The sequence below is a fragment of the Anarrhichthys ocellatus genome, unplaced genomic scaffold (assembly GCF_004355925.1).
Source record: "Anarrhichthys ocellatus isolate YVR2014 unplaced genomic scaffold, GSC_Weel_1.0 scaffold71, whole genome shotgun sequence".
Taxonomy (NCBI): Eukaryota; Metazoa; Chordata; class Actinopteri; order Perciformes; family Anarhichadidae; genus Anarrhichthys; species Anarrhichthys ocellatus.
In genome coordinates, this window is record NW_022280101.1 from 1,417,924 (window position 1) to 1,438,888 (window position 20,965).

Sequence of the window (20,965 nt, forward strand, 5' to 3'; positions counted from 1 at the left end):
CTTTTTTTCTGTAGCAGCACCAACCGAACTTCTATATTTTATGTATCACTGTCAATTAAACCGGATTTTCTAAACAGTATCCATCAACATGAAAAACAAAAAATACAAAAATGTCCATTCTTTTGAACAAGGTCTTTATATACTTGATACAAGTATAGCATTGTTAGCCCAGTTCCCTACCGTCTTCTCCAAAATGAGCCGTCATTATTAACAGTAAAACAGTTATAATCAACAGTTTTTACAGATTAGACCATTAACCTGCTGGGGGACACTACACTCTTCACAATGATACGTATATAAGTATATATACGTATATACAATGTGTGCAGGACCATTACTTAGCCAGGTGCAGTGACTTCCTGGTGTCTTGTCACTGTAAAATACACACAAAACTTAATTTGTAAATCTGCTCTGAAAAACTTAATTTTTTAGAGCAGATTTTGTCAACTTTAGACAGAGCAAAGCTGTCTTCCTTTTTCCAGTCTTTATGCTGAGCTAAGCGAATCATTACTGGCCCCATATTCTTTGTGCAGACATGAGAGGGGTATAAATCCTGTTGTCTAACACTCGGCAAGAAAGCAGATATTTCTCAAAATGTCAAACTGTTCCGTTAATTACACTATTTGGCCAAATGTTTGTGGACACCCCTGTTTATGACCCTGTGTGTACTTTTGGTCAGAGTCTCTCTTTCCTGGTTTGGGGCTCTTAATGTCAATAAACGCAGAAAACACCAACTTTTAATATTGGTTACCAGGCATCGGTTTTTGGTTGCTGAAACTGAAAATATGGTTGTTTTATATTTTGTTATAAAGATATTAAGACACTATGCAGTTATCAGCTTAATCATGAAAATGTGACAAAGAACAGCTTTATTACAGTAACCGGTGAATGGTGAATTATATCTACAGAGTGAATATTCACACCCCCTCTCCAGGCTTCAAAATAAACCTCTCGACGGTGTTCATTCATTCATTCCTTCATGATGTCTCCGTCCATAGAGACATACAGAAATGGTTTTCCCAGCTCGGTGTGAAAGAACTTCACTGGTCTGCTCAGAGCCCTGACCTCAACCCCATCAGACACCTTTGGGATGGAATGAAAACACAGACCGAGCTGTGAGTGGAAGGGCTTGAACCAGAAGAGTGAAGGCTGCTACAGCAGCACATTCATGATCCTGGTCTTAAGATAATATGTCCAACAATCACATATTATTAGAATGTTTGCGTGTCCACAAACTTTTGTCCACGCCATGTAGACATGAGGATGTGACTGCACTTCGTGGATTGAACAGCGCCACCTTGTGGTTGTTGAATGAAACGTCAGCTTCACTTCAAACCAGAGAAAAACTTTATTGAGACAAAACATTAAAAAAATACTGATTGTAAAAGAAGAGACAAAAAGATTCTCCACCTCAGCACACACACACACACACACACACACACACACACACACACACACACACACACACACACACAGTGTAGTGAATCAGTTCATCCATCGCTCCATTGATTCCCCTCTCTCTTTCAAGGCTGCAGGTATCCCATGATGCATTGTGTAATGTCACCAGCCAAACATGTACTCCATTGCTTTGGAAACCAAACTGTCGTCCTTCCTTGGTGTCTGTCTGTCTGCTACCACCTAAAGAGAGACACACAGATTGTATTGCTAAAATCAACCAAATGTGCAGACAAGATTTTCAAGTAAGTGAATCCTGGGGTCAGAGGTCACCTGGTAGTCGCTACAGGAGCTCCTGTAAGAGGCACTGAGCGGTCTGATGGCGGAGCGAGGAGTGGAGGGGAGGACGGAGTTGGAGAAGGAGGTGGAGAGGGGCGACAAGACGGCTACGCTGCTGTCCATCACACTCTGAGAGAAGAGAGAGAAGAGGCTTCAAACGGGGCTCGATGTGACCTGATGTGGAGGACCAATCAGACGGCAGAGAACAAAACACAACCAAAAACAGGTACCGACCTTGTCTATGCAGGGTTTCACTCCCACCATGATGGCGTCACCAAACACTTTTCCATCTTTAGACAGAGCTTTCCTGGCCTGAAGTCTGGACTGATACTGAAGGTGCATCCAGTTACCAGGAGACGCCATCTGTCAATAAATCATCAATACATCCATCAATTCAGACCAATACATCTGCAAATAACATAAATCTATGTTTCCAATCGGCTCTACAGGGTTTATAAACTAAAGTTCATTGATCAGGATGCTTACTCCACTCTGACATCATCACAAACTGCAGTGATTCTCCACATGTCTCCAGCACCGATAAAGAGATCATGCATCCAAATTGAATTTATTCAGGGTCATATTTCCGCTATGAGAACGCTCTTACTGGCAAATAGTTGCCTCCAACATCACTTAAGTTTAAAAAAGTAACCATTTTTGTGTCACTGCATCCGAAAGAACATTAGCTAGCCAATGATGAAAATCATTTTTTCTGTGAATTCTGGAGCAGACTGAAAAATAATTACCTTTGACTATTCTAACCATTTAGTACCTCCACAGCCTGCTAGATGGCGCTCTGAGGCTCACGGAGAATAGCTGGTCTATGAGATTGCATAGTTATAATGCATAATTATGCAATAATTATGTTTTGATGCTTTTAATGGTTTTATGTGAAGCACTTTGAATTGCCTTGTTGTTGAAATGTGCTATACAAATAAACTTGCCTTGCCTAATAACCGATACTTTGCTTCAGCAATTCAGCTTCATTAAATGTTCTTCAGCCCTTCAGATAATCACTTCACCTGTATGTGGATCTAAACCCTACATAGCTCCCCCAGTTGTGTTTTTATTACTTTTTTTAAACATTTGTTGTAATTAAAATGTAATGCCTGTCCTTGTTTCTATTATCACACACGACCGGACTCTCACCGTGTGTTTGATGATGTTTCCATATTGTGCAAACTGCAGCAGGATGTAGGAGGCTGAGGCTGGAGGGAAACTAACAAAAAGAAATACACACACACACAGAGTTCATATATTTGTATTTGCAGTGTATTAAGCAGTACAGCAGTGTTAGTAGTATATTTAGCAGTATAAATACCCAAACACAGTGACCCAAGTCTGATCCAGCTGATCCTCAGATGACAGAGACTCTCCCTGACTGTAAAAAGGATCCACCTGAGCTGGAGACAGGCACAGCTGATGCACACCTGGAGACAGACAGGCAGAGAGAGAGACAGACAGACAGGTGAATACAGGCACGGTGACAGCAGACCACAGTATGCAGAGCTATGATTTATGAGGGTTTATTTTTGTTCCAAGAGAGAATAACAAATATGGCAGACAGCTGAACAAACACCCTGCTCTTCTAAATGCCAGAGAGTTACTTTCATCTTTGGCGATGCTGAAACATAGTTGCAGAGACTAGCGGGTATCTCCCCAAAGCGGTGGATGAAAGTGAGATTTCATTATTTTACACGACACATTGAGCTACATAATTCCTATAGAGAAGATCCTCGCTAATACCAACAATAAACTTACATTTGAACTGAATTTTATATATACCAGCTGTAGTGTAAGTGTTACTTGTTGTGGACTCTCTACTAATATCAGCAGTAGAATAGGTAGTACCAGTAGTAGTTTAGCATCAGTGTGTACCTGGAGTAGATGCCCCCCGTGCAGACAGAGGAGACTGCATAACTGGAAAAGACTGAAGAGAGACGGAGAGAAATATTTAAAATATGTTCAGACTTTTCTTTCCTTAATCACATTTTATCATCACGGCCGTCTGATTCTGAATAAATATCGTTTTCATAAAGCGCCTTTGTACTAACCTGTCTGAGTGTGTTGAGGGGCGTGGTCACATTAACCAGGTCGTCATGTATACTGCGAACAGGTGGGGCTCCACTCTTATCTTTGGGGGTGGGGACAACAGGCTGCGGGGCAAAGCCTCCACCTCCTCCTAAAGTGAAGCAGGACAGGACACACTAGTAAATCTACAGAGTAAACAACAATCAGCTGATGTGCAGATGGGTGTCTTCCTGCTGACCTCGGGGCGTACCTGCGCTCTCACTAATGGGCGAGGCCAGACTGAAGGGGCGTGGCTGGGGGCTAGCTGGAGCTGGCAGGTCGCCCATCAGGAAGCCGGGCAGAAACTGAGCTCCAGGGGTCGACTTTGGAGAGGTGGGAGAGCCCAGGGTCATCGGTTCAGTTCCCACTGAGAGATGGGGACAGGTGGACTGGTTTAAACAAGTGGTCGCCATCAGGGCTGACCAGTCTGCCTTGATGTTTATTTTACTCAATAAAATGTAAACTGCAGTAATCAAATGCAGCTGCGTAGACTTATTTCAATATTTCCCAAATCACAACTGAATTTCCTTATCCAAAAAAGGAGCGAGATAGAGGAGTCATACTGTTTCTACTTGCTCATTTTGTACCACACAAGTATAATAAAAGTTTAAAGACATGCATCCCTTCTGGCTACAATCTTTACTGGAAAAGAAAACATTGACAACTTGGGGAAAAAGGGTCATTTGTTGTTGAGTATATTTTTCCATCAAGATGTAAAAAGAGTCTTTGAGGATTCTGGAAATTCCGTCATAACAGTGGAAACTACTGTTAAACAACCTTCAGGGGTTTCTTTTTTTTCTTCTTCAGAAAACATGCTTGGCTCTGTGACTGTGATCTCTGCGTCCACTTCCAGATCATTGTGTAAATACATATTGAAGTAATCGCGGCACAGTGACAATAACATACAGTCAGATATCTGCTCTTATTAGTTTGCTATCAGCCTGTGTGGACATGAGAAATACTTAAACCCAGTTATTAACCCGTTGATTTACGTCTAATAATGTTATACCTCTTATAAAATCAGAAACAGGAAAGTAAACGAGCTGACAGGTTATCAGAGCAGACAGATCATTTATAAACATAAAAACAACAGCAGGATATTATGACAAACGGATAACAGCAGAAGAAGACTTAACAAAACATCTTCTTCACCTTGTAGCTCCATCTCTGCTTCGTTACTTTATGGCCGCGATTTTCAAAAGTAGGAAGTGACGCCAGGCAAAAGGAATGGCCGGCTAGCTCACGCGGCTAGCAAAGCTAACTGATTTGTCACTATAACTGCTGTTGAAAAGTCTACTTGAGTGAATACAAAATTGTAGCATCAAATTAGTTAGAGCCGAGCGGTTTAAAATATGATACCAAGTCCGCTGTAGTTTGTTTCTGTAGCTCAGAGCTTCTGGTGGAGGGCTGACTGAGAATTAACGCTACAACACTGCAGCTAACTTGGTTAACTTCTGGCGCATTTAGACTGCGTCGGTATGAAGATGCATTCAAGGGAGTTTATGGATAAAAATGACAATATACAAATAATTCAAGTAAACAATATAGACACTGACAGAACATGATAAATTGTGTAATACAGTTATACGTGAAGAATATAAGGCTGATCAAAGTTTAAAAGTAAAGTAAAAAATAACAGTAAAAATGTATATTTGGAATGTATTATTGGAATATAGCATATATAACGTGCGGCCCTGAACGCACCAAATCTGTGTCATCGGAATGCGGCTTGTGGGCCCGAGTTCAATCAAGTGACCGTAGGCAACAAAGAAAAAACATCCCGGTAAAGGAAACTGTTCTGTTGTCGAAATAAAATCGCAATGCTAAGGTGGAATGCAACGAAGTACATTTACTTATGCTTTACTTTATTCATTTTTTGTGGAGTAATTTGACGGTGTGACGGATCTCAATACTTTATTTACCACCGTCAAATAGTCTGCTGTCTTGGTGAGCAGTACGGCCTTTATTGTGAAATGACTTAAACGGAAGTGGAGTGTGTTGTTATGTGTAGCTTGATGCCGGTTAATGAGCCGGACGCTGATGCGGATCTTCGGCGCTGAAGGCTTTTAAAAGTTGAGACGCGTCAAAGATAACGCAGCTGCTGTTTAAATCAGGCCGAAACTTTGGCAAACGACCAACGACACGTTACTATTAACTTAAGCTTCGTCAACACACTGCAGACAGCTTAATGTCGCGGTGAAGCTAATACGATAACCTTAATTAGCTAGCAAGTTAAAATAGTTGCTGCTGACTGGGGACGCACAGCTAGCTAGCTTAGCTTCGTTTAGCTCATAATAGCTTTTCTGCAGGGTCAAGAAAAGCTAAATCTTAAGATTTCAACCCTTTGGACATCTCTCCTCAACTCTGCCTTTCGTGTAAGACAATTTTTTTCTATTAATTTAGCACAGATATTCATGTTGTTATAGATATGTTATCTATAATATTATGTCTTTAATTGCTGGTTATTTACAACATATCCAAACTAAATGTACCAGTTTTTCTCAGAATGCTCTGGAAGGCCTGTTTTTCCCTCTACTGCAATTTCTAAGTGCTGACATCTGCATTAATTTCTCCGTGTTCGTGTATGAGATCTTCTACACAAGTCAGAGACGAACAATAGTGTTTCTGCTTCTTCAGTGTTTCACCTGTTTAACCACTAAAAATGAGCCTTTTATTTTGAAAGTAGTTACTGGTGGATGCCAGAGACAACTCTACCAACATTACATGTAACGTTTTTACTTAGCTGGTTTGACAAGTTATTTTTAAGTTGATGTGTCGCACCCCTTTTTCTTTGGGGAAATACTTAAAAACCAGGTCCCCAAGTCAGGCCAGAAAGCTGCAATTGACTCATTTATTACAAAAGGTGTCTCCAAGGATAGGTGCTGATCTCTTTCTTGATATGATATTTGCAAGCCACATATACATAGAAGGAGTTACTGGAAAGCTGTGATCATTCGTCCAGTTCATTCTGGCCCTAAAGTGATCCTTGAGCCTCGTTCTTTGCAAAAAATGCATTTTTAAGTTCAGCCAAAGCTAATACGAGGCTTCAGCAGTCTGAGTCAGTCAAATGAAATTGGTATATTGTCATTTTAGTACAACATTTGCTCTTTGTGTTACTGTCCCTCCACCAATGCTCACCAGAGAAACAAAGTTGGATTTTTGTTCTCAAAGTACTGTGACTTGAAGATACCGTGTTGCTTTGTCTAACTCAGACGGCTGCATCTTTACTTCACCTTGAACCTCCGGCTTGAAAGCGTCATACTGACTGGAGGAACGATTACAGCCGCCAGCAACATCACAGGATGTTTTCTATTTACAGGCCAAGTTCATAACAAAAGTATCTAAGTTTGATGTGCAGGAGCCACTTTCTTATTCTACCACAAGAAATAAGATCACAAAAATACAGACGCTTGACCGTAATTCCCAAACAGGAGAACAAGGGAAGAAAAAAGGAAGTTCACACTGATGACTTACTAAACAGAGATGCACAGTATGACCTGATACCTACCACTTTATACTCTATGTACACATGTACAATGTTCATTGTTTTTTTTTTATCGACCTGAACTGACAACCCAGTTGGGATAAAAAGGTAGAATAATAGGCCTGTGTGTGTGTGTGTGTGTGTGTGTGTGCGTGTGTTCCAGCTGCTCGTCCTCTGCTGGTGATTGTGGTTGCACTGGGAGAACTGATGATGGGGCACAGGGCTGTCCTCGAGGTTCAGCGACCTCGTCTCATCCAGGTCATGGTGCCACTGCTGCTGGTCCTCGTCGTCCTGTCGGCGGCGGTTTGGGCGGAAAGCCAAGACTACTACAATCTGCTGAAAGTCAACAGGGAGGCCACGACCAGAGAGATACGACAGGCCTTCAAGAAGCTGGCGCTCACCATGCACCCCGACAAAAACCCTGTGAGTTACTCTGACAAGCCTCAACCCACAACCGTGAAACCCCTACGTACTGTGTAAACCCTGCTAAAAATCACAACCCCTAACACCCCAATTAGAACCTAGAACTACCCAAAAACCCTGATGAAACTTCAGTCGGTGTATGCAAAAAAACCTAAACCCTAATATAAGTGTTGTGTTTTAGGGCGACGCCACAGCCCATGAGAAGTTCCTGCAGGTGAATCGAGCCTACGAGGTTCTGAAGGACGCAGACCTCCGGAAGAAGTATGATAAATATGGAGAAAAGGGATTGGACGAGCAGCAGCAGGGGGGACGCTACGAGAGCTGGAACTTCTACCGATATGACTTTGGTGATTCTTTGTAACCATGCACACCTGTCATGTGTAGCCAATGTGGTTTCTGTTTCTTTATTTTGAGGCAGTTTCTATTGATGCCATCATAGGACATTTGAATATTGTCTTTGAAAACCATGAACTCATCTGCATTCTTAAACAGTTGTTTGACATTTAACTCTGTTTTTCTATCCAGGTATCTACGACGATGATTTGGAGATCATCACGTTGGACAGCGGAGAATTCGGTAATTGCTTTTTAAATGTTTGTATTTCACACCTCCAGACGTAGCTTTGTTTTGCCATAATTTATCTTAAGCCAGCATTGCATTTAACTCTATTTCTTTGCTGTTTAATTACACTAACAAAGGGTGTGCTTGGGTGGTGTCGGGGTGAAGCTCCTGCCCAAAAAAGGGTGTTTGCTTAATGATACTGTGGCTGTCTGCCTACAGTGTAGCGCTTCCATATAGTTGGGTGACTAATAAAAGACAGATTCTAAAAAATGATCACCGTTGAAGCAGCAAAGGTTGACATATCCTGACTTTAAGTGCCCAGAATAGATCAATCTCACATTTAACACTGGAGCCTACATTTCCCATAATTCAACTCAGTATTGTCTCTGTTTGGCCCCAGTAGGACTGTCTCATGGCTGTGAGACACACTAAAACGTGTGTGTGTGTGTGTGTGTGTGTGTGTGTTTCAGAGGCAGCAGTGAACTCTGGAGAAATCTGGTTCATTAACTTCTATTTCCCACGATGCTCTCACTGTCACCAGCTGGCTCCAACGGTAATATAACACATAATAAACACACACACTTTAAACATAAACATGCACCATGTATGCAAGTGTTTGCTGCTCATTGGATCCTTTTATGGTTCTTGATTTCCTCTGCAAGCTCATTATTTTCTTTAATTTGTCCTTTTAAAGCCCGTTTTTACATCTAATATTTTTACACTTGTTTAAATTTCCTCTTAAAATATGATCTGCAGGAGCCTTGGTCGTATATTGTGTCCGTCTGTCTCTCTGTGCATCTCTCTAAGTAACGCGTTTGTCTCTCAGTGGCGGGAGTTTGCCAAAGAGATGGACGGAGTCATCAGGATTGGAGCGGTGAACTGTGGAGACAACAACCATCTCTGCCGGAGTAAAGGCATCAACAGCTACCCAAGTCTGTACATATTCAGAGCAGGACAGGTTTGTTTAGTGATCGTTTCCTTCTTAATCATGTATGAACCAATGTGAGTGAAGTGTGCAATGCTACATCGGATACAATTGAGTCTTAAGTCAGGCGGAGGCCTTTAAATTTATCGCTGACACTACTTTTCTGCTTTTATCTCCATCTTTATCTTCCTCTCGTGTTTACACTGAAAACCAGCTCATGTTTACGTGAATACAACTCTCAGAAATAACCTGCAAGCTCATCAGATGACGGCTCACCAGTACGCTTTTGGTTAATAGTTCAAATCAGTTTTGTACCAGAATACCAGCTACAAAGGTTTAACTCTGTTAAAGTGTAACGTCATTAGTTAGCTTAGTGGATCAATCATTTATATTTATTTATATTTATATACATTTATAAGATCTTTCTCCCTTTGGATCTATTTCTCATGTTAACTGCTTTTATTTTGATGCACCAGTGCAGTCCAATATTCGGCAGACTTGACTGTTTTATTGAAATAACGAGATCTAGAACATGATCTTCATTTCTCACACGTGTTACTCATGTTGTGCAAACTTACAACTGCAAGTTAAAATGAGTTTTTAGCTGCAAAAAGACACGACGCTGACCTGCTACGTTCACAATGAACCCAAGAACAAGATGGAATTCCTCATATTTTGAGATTTGGCTGATGTGTGTTTGCTTAATGAGCATCTCCTGCTTCTCTTTACTTGTCCACCAGGTACTTGACTTGCTGCCTGAATAAATCTCGCTTTAGCTGAATTCTATTAGCTCAGCATCAGCAGGTTTGTTTAGTTATCGTCGCCATTTTGTTTTGTCTTTCCATAGAGACCAGAGAAGTTTAATGAGGAGCGCTCTAAAGACAGCCTGGTCCACTTCTCCATGAAGTTCATCACAACGACCGTCACTGAGCTCTGGCAAGGTGAACCATGATTTATCATTTACAGTTTATATCTATATATCTGCGTATCGGGCTGCTTTATGTCGCTCTGTGTGGTCTGACCGCGCGGGTGTGGTTGTGTTTTTTTTTTTTTTGGTCAGGTAACGTGTTCAGCGAGATAGAGAACGCGTACGCGTCCGGGCTCGGCTGGCTGATCACCTTCTGCTGTGACACCGGAGGTAACGCACACGTAGACATGATGCAGGGGTTTTATGCCTGAAAGTGTTCCTGCATGTCTGATAGTCACATGTCTCTCTCTGCATGTCACACATGCATATACACAGGTGTGTGTGTGTGCGCGTGTGTGTGTGATGTGGGTATACAGCTGGCCTGTCATGTGGTAGTTATGTACTTGCCTCTCTCTCTCTCCTTTTAGATTGCCTGGAGCCAACAACGAGACAGAAGGTGGCTGGGATGTTGGTGAGAACTCAGCATTAATATTATAACTGAATTATGGATCTTTTCTGCGAATGTGAAAACAAATGAATACACTAAAGATATAAAAGCTTAACTTATATAATGGGAAAAGAGCTGAGATGCTATTTCACACAGCAGAGGCCTAGGTGCTAGTAGAAGTAGTGCTGATACTGTAATTACTTCTACTGATCCTATGATTTAAATAATTCTGATATACATATCTAATTTGTGTGTGTTTGTCTGTGTGTGTAGGATGGTCTAGTTAAGGTGGGATGGATGGACTGCACCTCACAGGAACAGCTCTGTGACAGTTTCCAGGTATTTTTCAGCGCTACTGCAATACTACTGATACTACTACTGTAAATTGCAGTGCTAGTATTAGTTTCTAATCCTTCTTGTGTATTTCAGGTGACCAGTGGAGTGACTGCTTTGTTCCCACCTGGAAGTTCTCTGGATCAACAAGGCAGCATACTGGTAAGACACAGAAACACATTGCTGTACTGTCTGTGATAGTTCTGGGTGTAGTACTGCAGTACTGACTCAATGTGTATGTGTTCCAGTGGCTGAATACTCTGGACAGTAGAGAGATCTACAATCAGGTCATCAACCACCTGCCTGATCTGGAACAACTGACCAGCGACAGCTTCCAGGTACTCACAAATACCCTACAGCTTCCAGGTACTCACACTCACAAATACCCTACAGCCTCCAGGTACTCGCACTCACACATACCTTACAGCCTCCAGGTACTCGCACTCACACATACCCTACAGCCTCCAGGTACTCACACATACCCTACAGCCTCCAGGTACTCGCACTCACACATACCCTACAGCCTCCAGGTACTCGCACTCACACATACCCTACAGCTTCCAGGTACACATCCACCCTCTAAAATACATAATACCATGTTCATCCTGTTGTGACTTCTTATCCCCAGAGGAAGCTCGCTCAACATCGCTGGTTGGTGAGTTTTACGTTTGGAGACGGAAACGCTGCCTCCAACGAGTACAAGAAGCTACAAGCCTTCCTCCAAAATGACCACATACAGGTACCTGTCTGTCTGTCTCTCAGCATGTCTCTCTCTGCCTTTATGTCCAACTGACTGTCTGTCTCTCCAGGTTGGCAGAGTCGACTGTATAGCAGACTCAAAGTTGTGTCAGTCACTGTACATCCATAAACCCTGTGTGGCCGTCTTCAAAGGACTGGGAATCCACGACTTTGAGATCCACCACGGTCAGTACCACAGACCTCTAACCTGTGTTCTTCTGTCCTAAATATTTAAACATTAAAGCATGTAAACATGTTCTAGTAGAAACACAAAATACGAGTACGAGCTGGAAAATGAGCAAGTTGTGTTTCCTTTTAACGAATAATAGATCAGCAAAATAGTTTCATATTAATTGTCTGCTGATTCAGTTAGTGTTTCAGCTCTAGTTTGCTTGTATATCTGTGTAACCTGTGTGTCTGTCCCGTCTGTAGGTAAAGATGTGCTGTACAACATTGTGGGTTTTGCGAGGGACAGCGTTCGTGCTCATGTGACGACTCTGAGGCCGGACAACTTCCCTGCAGACAGAAAGGAGCCGTGGCTGGTCGACTTCTTTGCTCCGGTTTGTAACGATTTACTTTAATTGGACGATTTCACATCTTCAGGTTGCGACATTTCTACTGTTTTTAAAGGAAATTAAAACTTTAATTCTGTGAATGTATTCAGGGTTGTTTTGTAGTGTTTGACAACTAAGCCGGTTTGTGTTACTGATTAATGACACATCTATCTCAGCACTTAATGTATGATCGTTCCTGAACTGGGCTGCAGTTCAATGCAAAGTAAAGGGCAGGCACAATGGAGGAAGGTGGTCTTCATCTGCAGGGAAGCACAGGAACAGAAAATAAAGTCTCATCCTAAATATACAGGTGGAAACACCACCTGTCATTACTGATAGGCTTGATTGAACCTCGGATGGTTTGCTGCTCCATTACCCAGCCGGTCTGTTTGCCTTCAGGGCTGGTGATGATGCTGCACCTACAACACAAACAGTGAGTGACAGAGAGGCAGGCAGGTACGGGAGGAAATAACTACCTCGTCATCACAGCTGCTTGTGTAAATTTAGTGCTCAATGCTCAACATGCCGGCAAGCTTCATGCTCGCGAGAGACAAGAGAGAGTCTGAAGAGTTACTGTCCTCAGGCTGTAACGGAAACCTGGGCATTCATTAAAAAACACTCTGGTGACGTCACCTACGTAGATATTCAGTAAATGAATGTTTGATTCATGTGTGCAGTGGTGTCCTCCATGCCGAGCTTTACTGCCTGAACTGAGAAAAGCGTCAATCCAGTTGGCTGGACAGATGAAGTTTGGCACTCTGGACTGTACCATCCACCAAAACCTCTGCTCTACGGTGAGCGTGTGCACATCTGGACTGCACCATTGATTGTGAGTCACAAACGGCTGCATACCACAGATGGGTTGATCATTTGTTTTGTCTTTCTCTCTGTTTTGTCAGTATAATATTCAGGCTTATCCCACCACAGTGATATTTAACGGCTCCTCTGTTCATGAATATGAAGGACAACATTCAGCTGACGGCATCCTGGAGTTCATACAGGTACTACTACATACCAATGACATGCTAGTATGACATAAAGCACGCTACTCCTTGTGATTTTGCCAGCAGGGATTGATTCTTACTGCTGCCACCTTCCTGAAACAATGGTTTTAAATATAAAGCGTCAAGTGAAGAACGTCTTTGGCTGAAATAAATTCTCTGTCTTTGCAGGATCTGGTCAGCCCATCAGTGCTGGTCCTGGATCCTTCCAGCTTCAGCGAGAAAGTTAAAGGTAAAACTAGTTCTTAGAGCAACAGAAAGTCCTGGTCCTAGCGGCTAGACCAGGGGTTAGTTGCACTAAACTGTTTAGTTCTTCGGCTCTGTGCTTTAATAGAGCTAATCCACCAGACATAAAACCAGAAGTGCTGTCAAACCAAAAAAAAGGGTTTTACTGTGCAACCACTTCAGGCTGTTTCGCTCTGTTAGCGCATTAGCAGTTTGTAAACTGCAGGAGCTTAATGGTTACATGACACTCCAATTAAGTTCCAATATGTTTTAACGGCGTCTCTAATAACGTGTTCCCTTCTCATCGCACTGAAAACACAAAGCTCAGAATTCAGAGGAGGAAGGGAGGATGTTTGGAATTTACACTATTCAGGCTTGACTGGTCTAACTGAATAGACCAAGTTCTTCTTCTAACTTTCTAACTACTACTGTTGTTACTACTTATTACTTATTGTATTCTCCTGTTGTGTTGGTTGCAGGTCGAGCTGAGGGGGAGATCTGGGCGGTTGATTTCTACGCTCCATGGTGTGGCCCCTGTCAGGCTCTGATTCCAGAGTGGAGACGCATGGCCAGGGTACCACACACACACACACACACACACACACACACACACACACACACACACACACACACACACACGCACTGCAAAAGATGCGCGCTGCGAAAAGATGCATAAAAATAATAAAAAGACGCACGCGCGCTGCGAAAAGACGCAACTTGTCACTTCTCTCTGGTGGACAAACTATGTAGTAGAGACAGTTTCTAAATGAATATATTACCACTTATCTGCTGACATATACACTGACTCTGATACGCCTACATTGAGCTGATAAAAGACCGGCTGATTTAAACTCAAATAAACAACACAACATTGTCTCTTCAGTGAATTCCACTCTCTAGATTAGTGTAACGTGTCTAACCTGTGTGTCTCTTTCTGTCTGTGTCTCACCGTCCAGCTGCTGTCCGGTCAGGTCCTGGTTGGCTCAGTTGACTGTCAGCGGTTTCAGTCGTTCTGTCAGGGTCAGAGCGTGAGGGCGTACCCTGAAATCCGCCTGTATCTCGGCAACACCCGGCAGCCAGATCGCTACATGTATGCACCGCACTTTAAAGTACTCCTCCTGTCCGTACAGACACTGTGTTACATGCACAATGTCTGTACAAACTATGTACAGCATGTTGGGGAAACTTGGTTCCCCAGAGTCGGATGAGAAGATGGATGTCGGTTTCATCTTTGCACATCCAGTACAGAACTAGTGAACATGTTTAGTGAGGCCGAATACAATTCATACAGTCCCAACCCATTGTGACAGATTGAAGATGTTAAGAGTTTATTGATCTTGTTGATCTTTCTGTGTGTCTCCTCAGGAGTTATAATGGTTGGAACAGAGATTCCCAGTCACTGAGATCATGGGCACTGAGGTGAGACTTTCTTTCTCTATATTCTGTCTTTCTTGTGTCTAAAGAATCAATAATTGTGTCGATGCAGAGTCTTATAATCGTGTTAATGTCTTGTGTGTGCAGCTCCTTACCCAGAGCGTCGGTGGACCTGACCCCAGAGTCCTTCAGGTCTCAGGTTCTGTCAGGTCAGGATCACTGGATCCTGGATTTTTACGCCCCTTGGTGTGGACCCTGTCAACACTTCGCCCCAGAGTTTGAGGTCCTGGCTCGGGTGAGACACCGTTTTTCTTTTTAACTTCTGCTCTGTGGTTCCTGTCAGTCGCAGAGAGAAAAACACACATTGACGTGTTCTTAAAAGTCTCTTATGAGGATGTTCTCTGTGTGATTGACAGGTTCTGAAAGGGAAGGTTCGAGCTGGGAAGGTGGACTGTCAGGCTCATCATCAGACCTGTCAATCAGCTGGAATCACCGCCTACCCAACCGTCAGATTCTACCCGTACCTGGGGACAAGGAGGGTGAGGACACACGCGAAGCAGCAGCATTTTCAGAGAAATAAATAAGAGTTGTTCCAGTATCAGAAATACCTCCAATACAGCTTAAAATGCTGCGTCATTTACACAAACAGCGTTTCACTCGCCACCCAACCTGTTCATCCTGCCCGATCGGTACTGAACACGTAAAACTAAACAGAAGCAAGATTGCTGTCGTTAGCTACGACAGCTCCGGAAGAAAAACGATGTCTGCATCCAAAATCAATGATGGCAATACATAAAGAGCCCTCTCGCTTCTTCCTCATCTCAGTTGAGTGTTGCACATGTGCAGTACAGATTGTGCAGGTGCTAGCAGAGAGAGCAACGTGTGCTAGAGGTGGCAAAATGTCAGCAATTTGGCAACGTTGAACACTGGAAAATCCCACCAGTAAAACTGTACTCTGTATGTATTTGTTCATGTTTTTCAAAGGGTTTAACCTGAGCCAGGCCACACAACCGTGATAGCAATCATATCACCTAACAGTACCAAAGTACCTTATTGTTAAACTTTAAAAAAAAATTTTTTAATACATTTTAAAGCCTAAACTTGTAAGTTTGTGTGCTGACAGCATGAACACAGCGGAGAACACATCAATAGCCGGGACTCCAACGTGATAGCTGACATCGTCACGCAGCGACTACAACAGCTGACGCCACAGTTGCACAACAAACGGAAGGTAACGGTCCGATAACGCAGCATTTTAAACACAAATCAGACAGAGAATCAGCGTCTGACGTCCGTCTTTTTCTCTGGCAGGACGAGCTCTGATGATCTTGAGCCGGTGCACCATGGGAGAGACCAGCAATCTGATTGGTCAGGGAGGGACAGCGGTGGATTTGATTGGTCCAGCACAATGATCAATCAGTCAACACTCCTTGAAAAGTCCAACACACAGACAGACGGACTGGGCACCGACTGTTACCCGCTGTGTTGAATGTACTGAACACTAATGCCTTGTTTTTATTTGTTTTTATTTTGTCTCCATTGTTTGTATTTACTCTATGAAGTAAAATTGTGAGACACTGGTTACTGAACATATTACTGACGCACACACACGCACACGGAGCCCGATGTTGACATGGTGTTGTATTTTATTATTCATGTAAAAACTGTTGGACCTCCAGAATAAAACGGTGTGTTTCTGTTAAAAGATTTCAGCAGTCTCATCAGTTTTACAACCTTTGCTGAAGTTTTAATTCTGCTTCTATACGTCCTGTTCTCACTTAAAGTATATCTCAAAGTCAGAATGTCATGTAGAACTTAAATTATTAGCCCATTAATGGATCAGTCAACTGATAGGGCTTTCGCAATATCAAATTTTCACTACACAGTTATGCTATCACAATATCTATAGAAAAAAATCATCCGTCTAATTCATCTTTAAGTTTGTTGGTTGTGCGTTTTGTGTCTTTTTTTGGCAAATTAATTGCACTGAAAATACGAATGAAGGGAGGAGAGAGAGAGTCTGTTACTATTACGATATTACGAGGAAATAATTAACTTCAAATTAAATAAGCTATTCTTACTATGACCAGCAGGTGTCACTGTCCACACTCAAACCAGAATATGTTTATTAGGTAAAATGGGTTTAGAATGTGTTTATATTATAGTTTCTATTGAGCTGAGGAAGCCTTGTAATCCGATGGATTAACCTGACCGTGATGCATGCTGGGAACCTCAGTGACCCTAAACAGAGTAAGTGTGCATACTGAACAAGACGGATCAGTAGGTTTAGGGTAGCGCTGTCTGATTATTCTGTAGATTATTAATGTGAAAAACAACACAAGTTGTTAATCCCTAAACAAACAAGAACATTACGTCTTTTGATAAACGGACCTTTTCTAGATAATGTCAGAAAAATGCAGCTTTCTGATGGTTCGTAATAGTTGTGTGTTTCCAGTTGAACCAGCAGACGACACTGTTGCTCGTCTGCTCTGCTGTTCATCTGGGAAAGAGTTCAACAGGAAACATGAAGTACCTGAACACTGATTACCATGCAGGCTGGTACAGGAGCGAGCTTCAGCACAGGATTGAGAACATCTCTTGTTATGGTGAACGTAAACATATACGTAGGTGGTTGCTCTGGTAATAATCCTGTAAGCAGAGCTCACATAGACTGCTGCCTCTAAAAGGTCTAAAAGGGTTTGAAAGAGTTCAAACCAGCAGCAGGGTGATCATAAAACCTTTGTGCACTGGTTTCAAACTGAATTTCTAATACGACAAATGTGTGTGCAAATTTAGCACAGTAATAAAGTCCAAGACTAAACTGTTCTCTTATTTGTGTTATATTAAGTTCAGCAATGGTCCAGGGTCTCGCTGAGGCGACGAGAGGATGGCGAGTTCTACTGACTGATTGTTTAATGTTTTTCTTTGTTTACAGGGACACAGAATGTCTTTTGTATGAGAGAGAAAAGACTCTCAGCTGTTTTGTATTATTATGGTGACCCTAGTCCGTCTTGGTGACACAGGTAATTCGTTCAATAAGATGTGGACCAGATGGGTCGAGAAACGATGACAAAATCTTGGCGCTGCCTCCGTGAACTCTACTGATCTCAAAACCTCATTAAACGGACACAGATTTCATTGGTCAAGCGCTTATTTCAGACAGTAAAGTCAGAGAAAAACAACAAAGTGGAGTAAAGTGTTACACCGACAGACAGTCTGACCACATTGATCCTTGAATGAACTACATATTTATGGATTATGAATCTTTGTAAGAACACCAAAGTGATTCATCTTTATTCCACCATTATTCAGTTAGGAGAAATCCTTCTGTTTCAGATTTTAGGAGTTTTAAAATAATCTTTCGGTACAAAATCCAGCCATCAGACGAATCCAGTAAAAAGTAGAAAGTCTCACCAAGTGGAGGTAAAATACCACTGCTTAAAAATGTTCTCTCGCACTGTAATTATCCAAATGACCGAAGGTACTTTCCACTTCTGAATATTGTTAGACCAGGACATTTCTGGATATCTCTCCCTCTCACCCTCCTTCTCACCCTCACTGTGTTTTGCGGGCAGCTGGAGGTCAGCATTGACGTAGCACTGCTCCATAAACCACTGGAACCACTTACTGTGTGTGCGTTCTGTTGTTTCATGATGTGAAATGGAGCAACAAGTTGGACAAACACTGGCTGAGGTATTGTGGGAACCAACCTGGTATTACTGTGTGTGTGTGTGTGTGTGTGTGTGTGTGTTTGGATGATGATGTCAGATTTGTCCGATGTCTGTTGGATTGCTGAAGCTGTGGTTTGTGCGTGTTTGAGTTGGACAGCAGCGCTTCCTCAGACGCTGTACTCTGATTAACAGATGTAAAGTTTACCGCTTTGTATTTGATGCTCCTATTTCTCTGGATACTGTTAAAGACATACAGCAAACCCCTAACTCTTAACAACTAAAACACAAATGAATATTATATGTTTAGGGTTAAAACACTCAGTAATACTGGACTGAACTAAAGCACCAAAAGTACCAAAAGGACAAAAGACCAAACCAAATATTCGACCAAACCAGGGCTGAAACTACAGAGAATATTGAACCAAACCAGGGCTAAAACACCAGTATGTACCGGACCAAACCAGGGCTAAAACACCAGTATGTACCGGACCAAACCAGGGCTAAAACACCAGTATGTACCGGACCAAACCAGGGCTAAAACCCAACAAGAATATTGTACAGATTGGGCGAGGACACCAGATCATATTAGAACAAGCCGAGGCAAAAGCACAAGACAATATTGGACAAACCACGGCTAAAAAAAAACATAGAATATTGGACCATACCTGGGTCAAAACATCACCAAATGTTGGACCAAACCTGAGCTAAAATAGCAGAGAATAGAACAAACTTGGGCCAGACTACCAGAGAACATCAGACCAAACTGTGGCTGTGAACCACAGACCAAACGAGTGAAAACACCACAGAATACTGGTCCAGACCTGAGCAAAAGCAAATAAACACTCAACCGGTAAACAGAAAGTTGACTGCAATGACATGACTCTGCTCCTTTATTTATGTTCGCTTAATGTGTTAGCATTAAGAACTTTTTCAGTTGATGCAGTGTCTCGAGGCTTCCAGCTGTTTGTCTTTGTGGACTTTCTGCCCTCTAGTGTTGAAAAATCCCTTCACGCAGCTTTACCTGCTTTCAACGAGGTCAGTCAGTATGAAAATATTCTGTGTGTGACTGTTTGCTGTGTCAGCACTCGAGAACATGAATAGAGCCACTCAGAGCGGAGGAACAGACTACACCTTATACCAACACCAGGTGTGCTTTCAGCCGAGGCAGTCATCTGAAGTCAACATGGAGGAGAGGAGAGGAGGAGAGAGGAGAAGAGTGGAGGAGGATAAGGAGGTGTAATAGCAGTAAATCCATGAAAACATTTTCTCTTCCCTCTAATGGAAACTGCAGCTGAGAAAACACTGCTGCAAATTAGTAGGCAGGAACTACTGGAAGCCCGCCTACACACACACACACTGAACATACCAACACACACATACTGGCTGTGTTTAATGCTGCTGCTCTGTTTTGTTAAACAAACTTTACTCCCATCAGTAAAAAACACTGAAGGTCTAAAGGTTCAACTCCTCTCTTCTTCTGGTTTGATACTCGCTCTGTGTTATGAAGGTCTATTTCAGCCCAATTTTAGACTCATCTTTTATATGTGTTTTTAAAACTATAGATGAATGCTCACTAAACGGCACCACTGCCCTCTGAAACACATTATAATAACATATGTGACGTTTGACAATTTAAAAGATAATTTTGCATGTCAAGAAAGTTGGATTTAAGATACAACCCAGACCGGAAAACCCAAACTGTTGCATGGATGAAAAATGGAAACAAAAACCGTACAATTTGGCCTGTGTAGACGCAGTGTAGCCTCGCTTGTTTACGTTAACGCTAGCTTGGAAGCCATTTTCCCCCTGTGGCACAGAGCAGGTGAAAAGTACAAATCACTGAGCTGGTTCAGATGGTTTTGTTCAGTTCAAAGATGCGTATTTTATTCACTATTTAGTAAAATAAGTAGCACACTTCTTCACATCTTATACCGCCGTGACATTCCGCGCTGATTTTGTCTTCTCTTCAGTAGAAAGTTCTGTTTTGTGCCTGAAAACTAGGCCTACGCAACAGCTGTTTGCAAAAGAGTTAACACATTATGGTTATGTGGCATTTGCAGTTTGTTTAGGCAGCAACGTACTGTGTATCACAGCCAACCTCACAGCAGTGTTTTCAGTCACTAGTGAGGGGATTAGCTTACTGACAATGTCAGATTTACTGTTTAAGACAAGTTTGTACATGTAGTGAAAACCTCTACATTGAAGTGGTTCCTTCAGTAAAACCTTTTTTCCCGGCACACCGTCTTACAAAGTTGTCTTTTGTTTTATTTGACATATGCAGCACTTTTCATGGCTCCAGTCTTGTGGTAAAGGAAGATGAAGCACAGTTGATTGTGACAATAAAACCCTCCAGACACAAACACAAATACCAACAGACGTCAACGTTGACCATGTCGTTTTAAATTCATTTTTATTGGTTCAAACAGCTGTGAAGAGTCCAGAGTTCAACATATCTGAGTATAGTTTACTGATAAAAGTAGTGTAGTATTGAGTGTTAGTGTGTTTACATGAAGAGAG

The 20,965-nt window shown here is 42.2% G+C and overlaps 2 protein-coding genes across 3 annotated transcripts; one reads left to right on the forward strand and one right to left on the reverse strand.

The window, feature by feature from the left end:
• Window positions 1–817: 817 nt before the first annotated feature.
• nup35 (nucleoporin 35) lies at window positions 818–5,247 on the reverse strand. 2 transcript variants are annotated; one of them, XM_031873387.1, is made up of 9 exons: window positions 4,957–5,247; window positions 4,016–4,171; window positions 3,789–3,916; window positions 3,613–3,664; window positions 3,056–3,164; window positions 2,884–2,953; window positions 1,969–2,097; window positions 1,729–1,863; window positions 818–1,638 (listed from the first exon to the last, which is right to left on the reverse strand). In XM_031873387.1, exons 1-9 carry the CDS (start codon window positions 4,967–4,969, stop codon window positions 1,561–1,563), a joined length of 870 nt encoding a protein of 289 aa, XP_031729247.1. In that variant the 5' UTR covers window positions 4,970–5,247; the 3' UTR covers window positions 818–1,560. The 2 variants fall into 2 exon arrangements, with proteins under 2 accessions (XP_031729247.1, XP_031729246.1); XM_031873386.1 differs by having other exon boundaries at window positions 4,004–4,171.
• A 600-nt stretch (window positions 5,248–5,847) lies between these two features.
• dnajc10 (DnaJ (Hsp40) homolog, subfamily C, member 10) lies at window positions 5,848–17,355 on the forward strand. Its single transcript, XM_031873441.1, has 25 exons — window positions 5,848–6,179; window positions 7,452–7,711; window positions 7,893–8,058; window positions 8,237–8,287; window positions 8,743–8,825; window positions 9,099–9,230; window positions 10,045–10,138; window positions 10,258–10,335; window positions 10,533–10,576; window positions 10,826–10,891; window positions 10,982–11,047; window positions 11,134–11,223; window positions 11,514–11,624; window positions 11,695–11,809; window positions 12,056–12,183; window positions 12,855–12,971; window positions 13,077–13,178; window positions 13,350–13,410; window positions 13,883–13,977; window positions 14,360–14,493; window positions 14,769–14,822; window positions 14,925–15,072; window positions 15,194–15,316; window positions 15,901–16,008; window positions 16,089–17,355. The coding sequence occupies exons 2-25, from the start codon at window positions 7,496–7,498 to the stop codon at window positions 16,098–16,100; spliced, it is 2,394 nt and encodes a 797-aa protein (XP_031729301.1). The 5' UTR covers window positions 5,848–6,179; window positions 7,452–7,495; the 3' UTR covers window positions 16,101–17,355.
• Window positions 17,356–20,965: the final 3,610 nt, after the last annotated feature.

What these genes read in the sequence shown, in the direction of transcription:
- nup35 (XM_031873386.1), bottom strand. An exon ending in CCCTCAACACACTCAGACAG is followed by an intron (nt 3,665 to 3,788) that starts GTTAGTACAAAG and finishes GTCTCTCTTCAG; the next exon opens with TCTTTTCCAGTTATGCAGTC. An exon ending in GAAACATCATCAAACACACG is followed by an intron (nt 2,098 to 2,883) that starts GTGAGAGTCCGG and finishes ATTTATTGACAG; the next exon opens with ATGGCGTCTCCTGGTAACTG.
- dnajc10 (XM_031873441.1), top strand. Translation starts at nt 7,496, where the DNA reads ATGATGGGGCACAGGGCTGTCCTCGAGGTTCAGCGACCTCGTCTCATC. An exon ending in CTTCTGCTGTGACACCGGAG is followed by an intron (nt 10,336 to 10,532) that starts GTAACGCACACG and finishes CTCTCCTTTTAG; the next exon opens with ATTGCCTGGAGCCAACAACG. An exon ending in TGGTCGACTTCTTTGCTCCG is followed by an intron (nt 12,184 to 12,854) that starts GTTTGTAACGAT and finishes TCATGTGTGCAG; the next exon opens with TGGTGTCCTCCATGCCGAGC.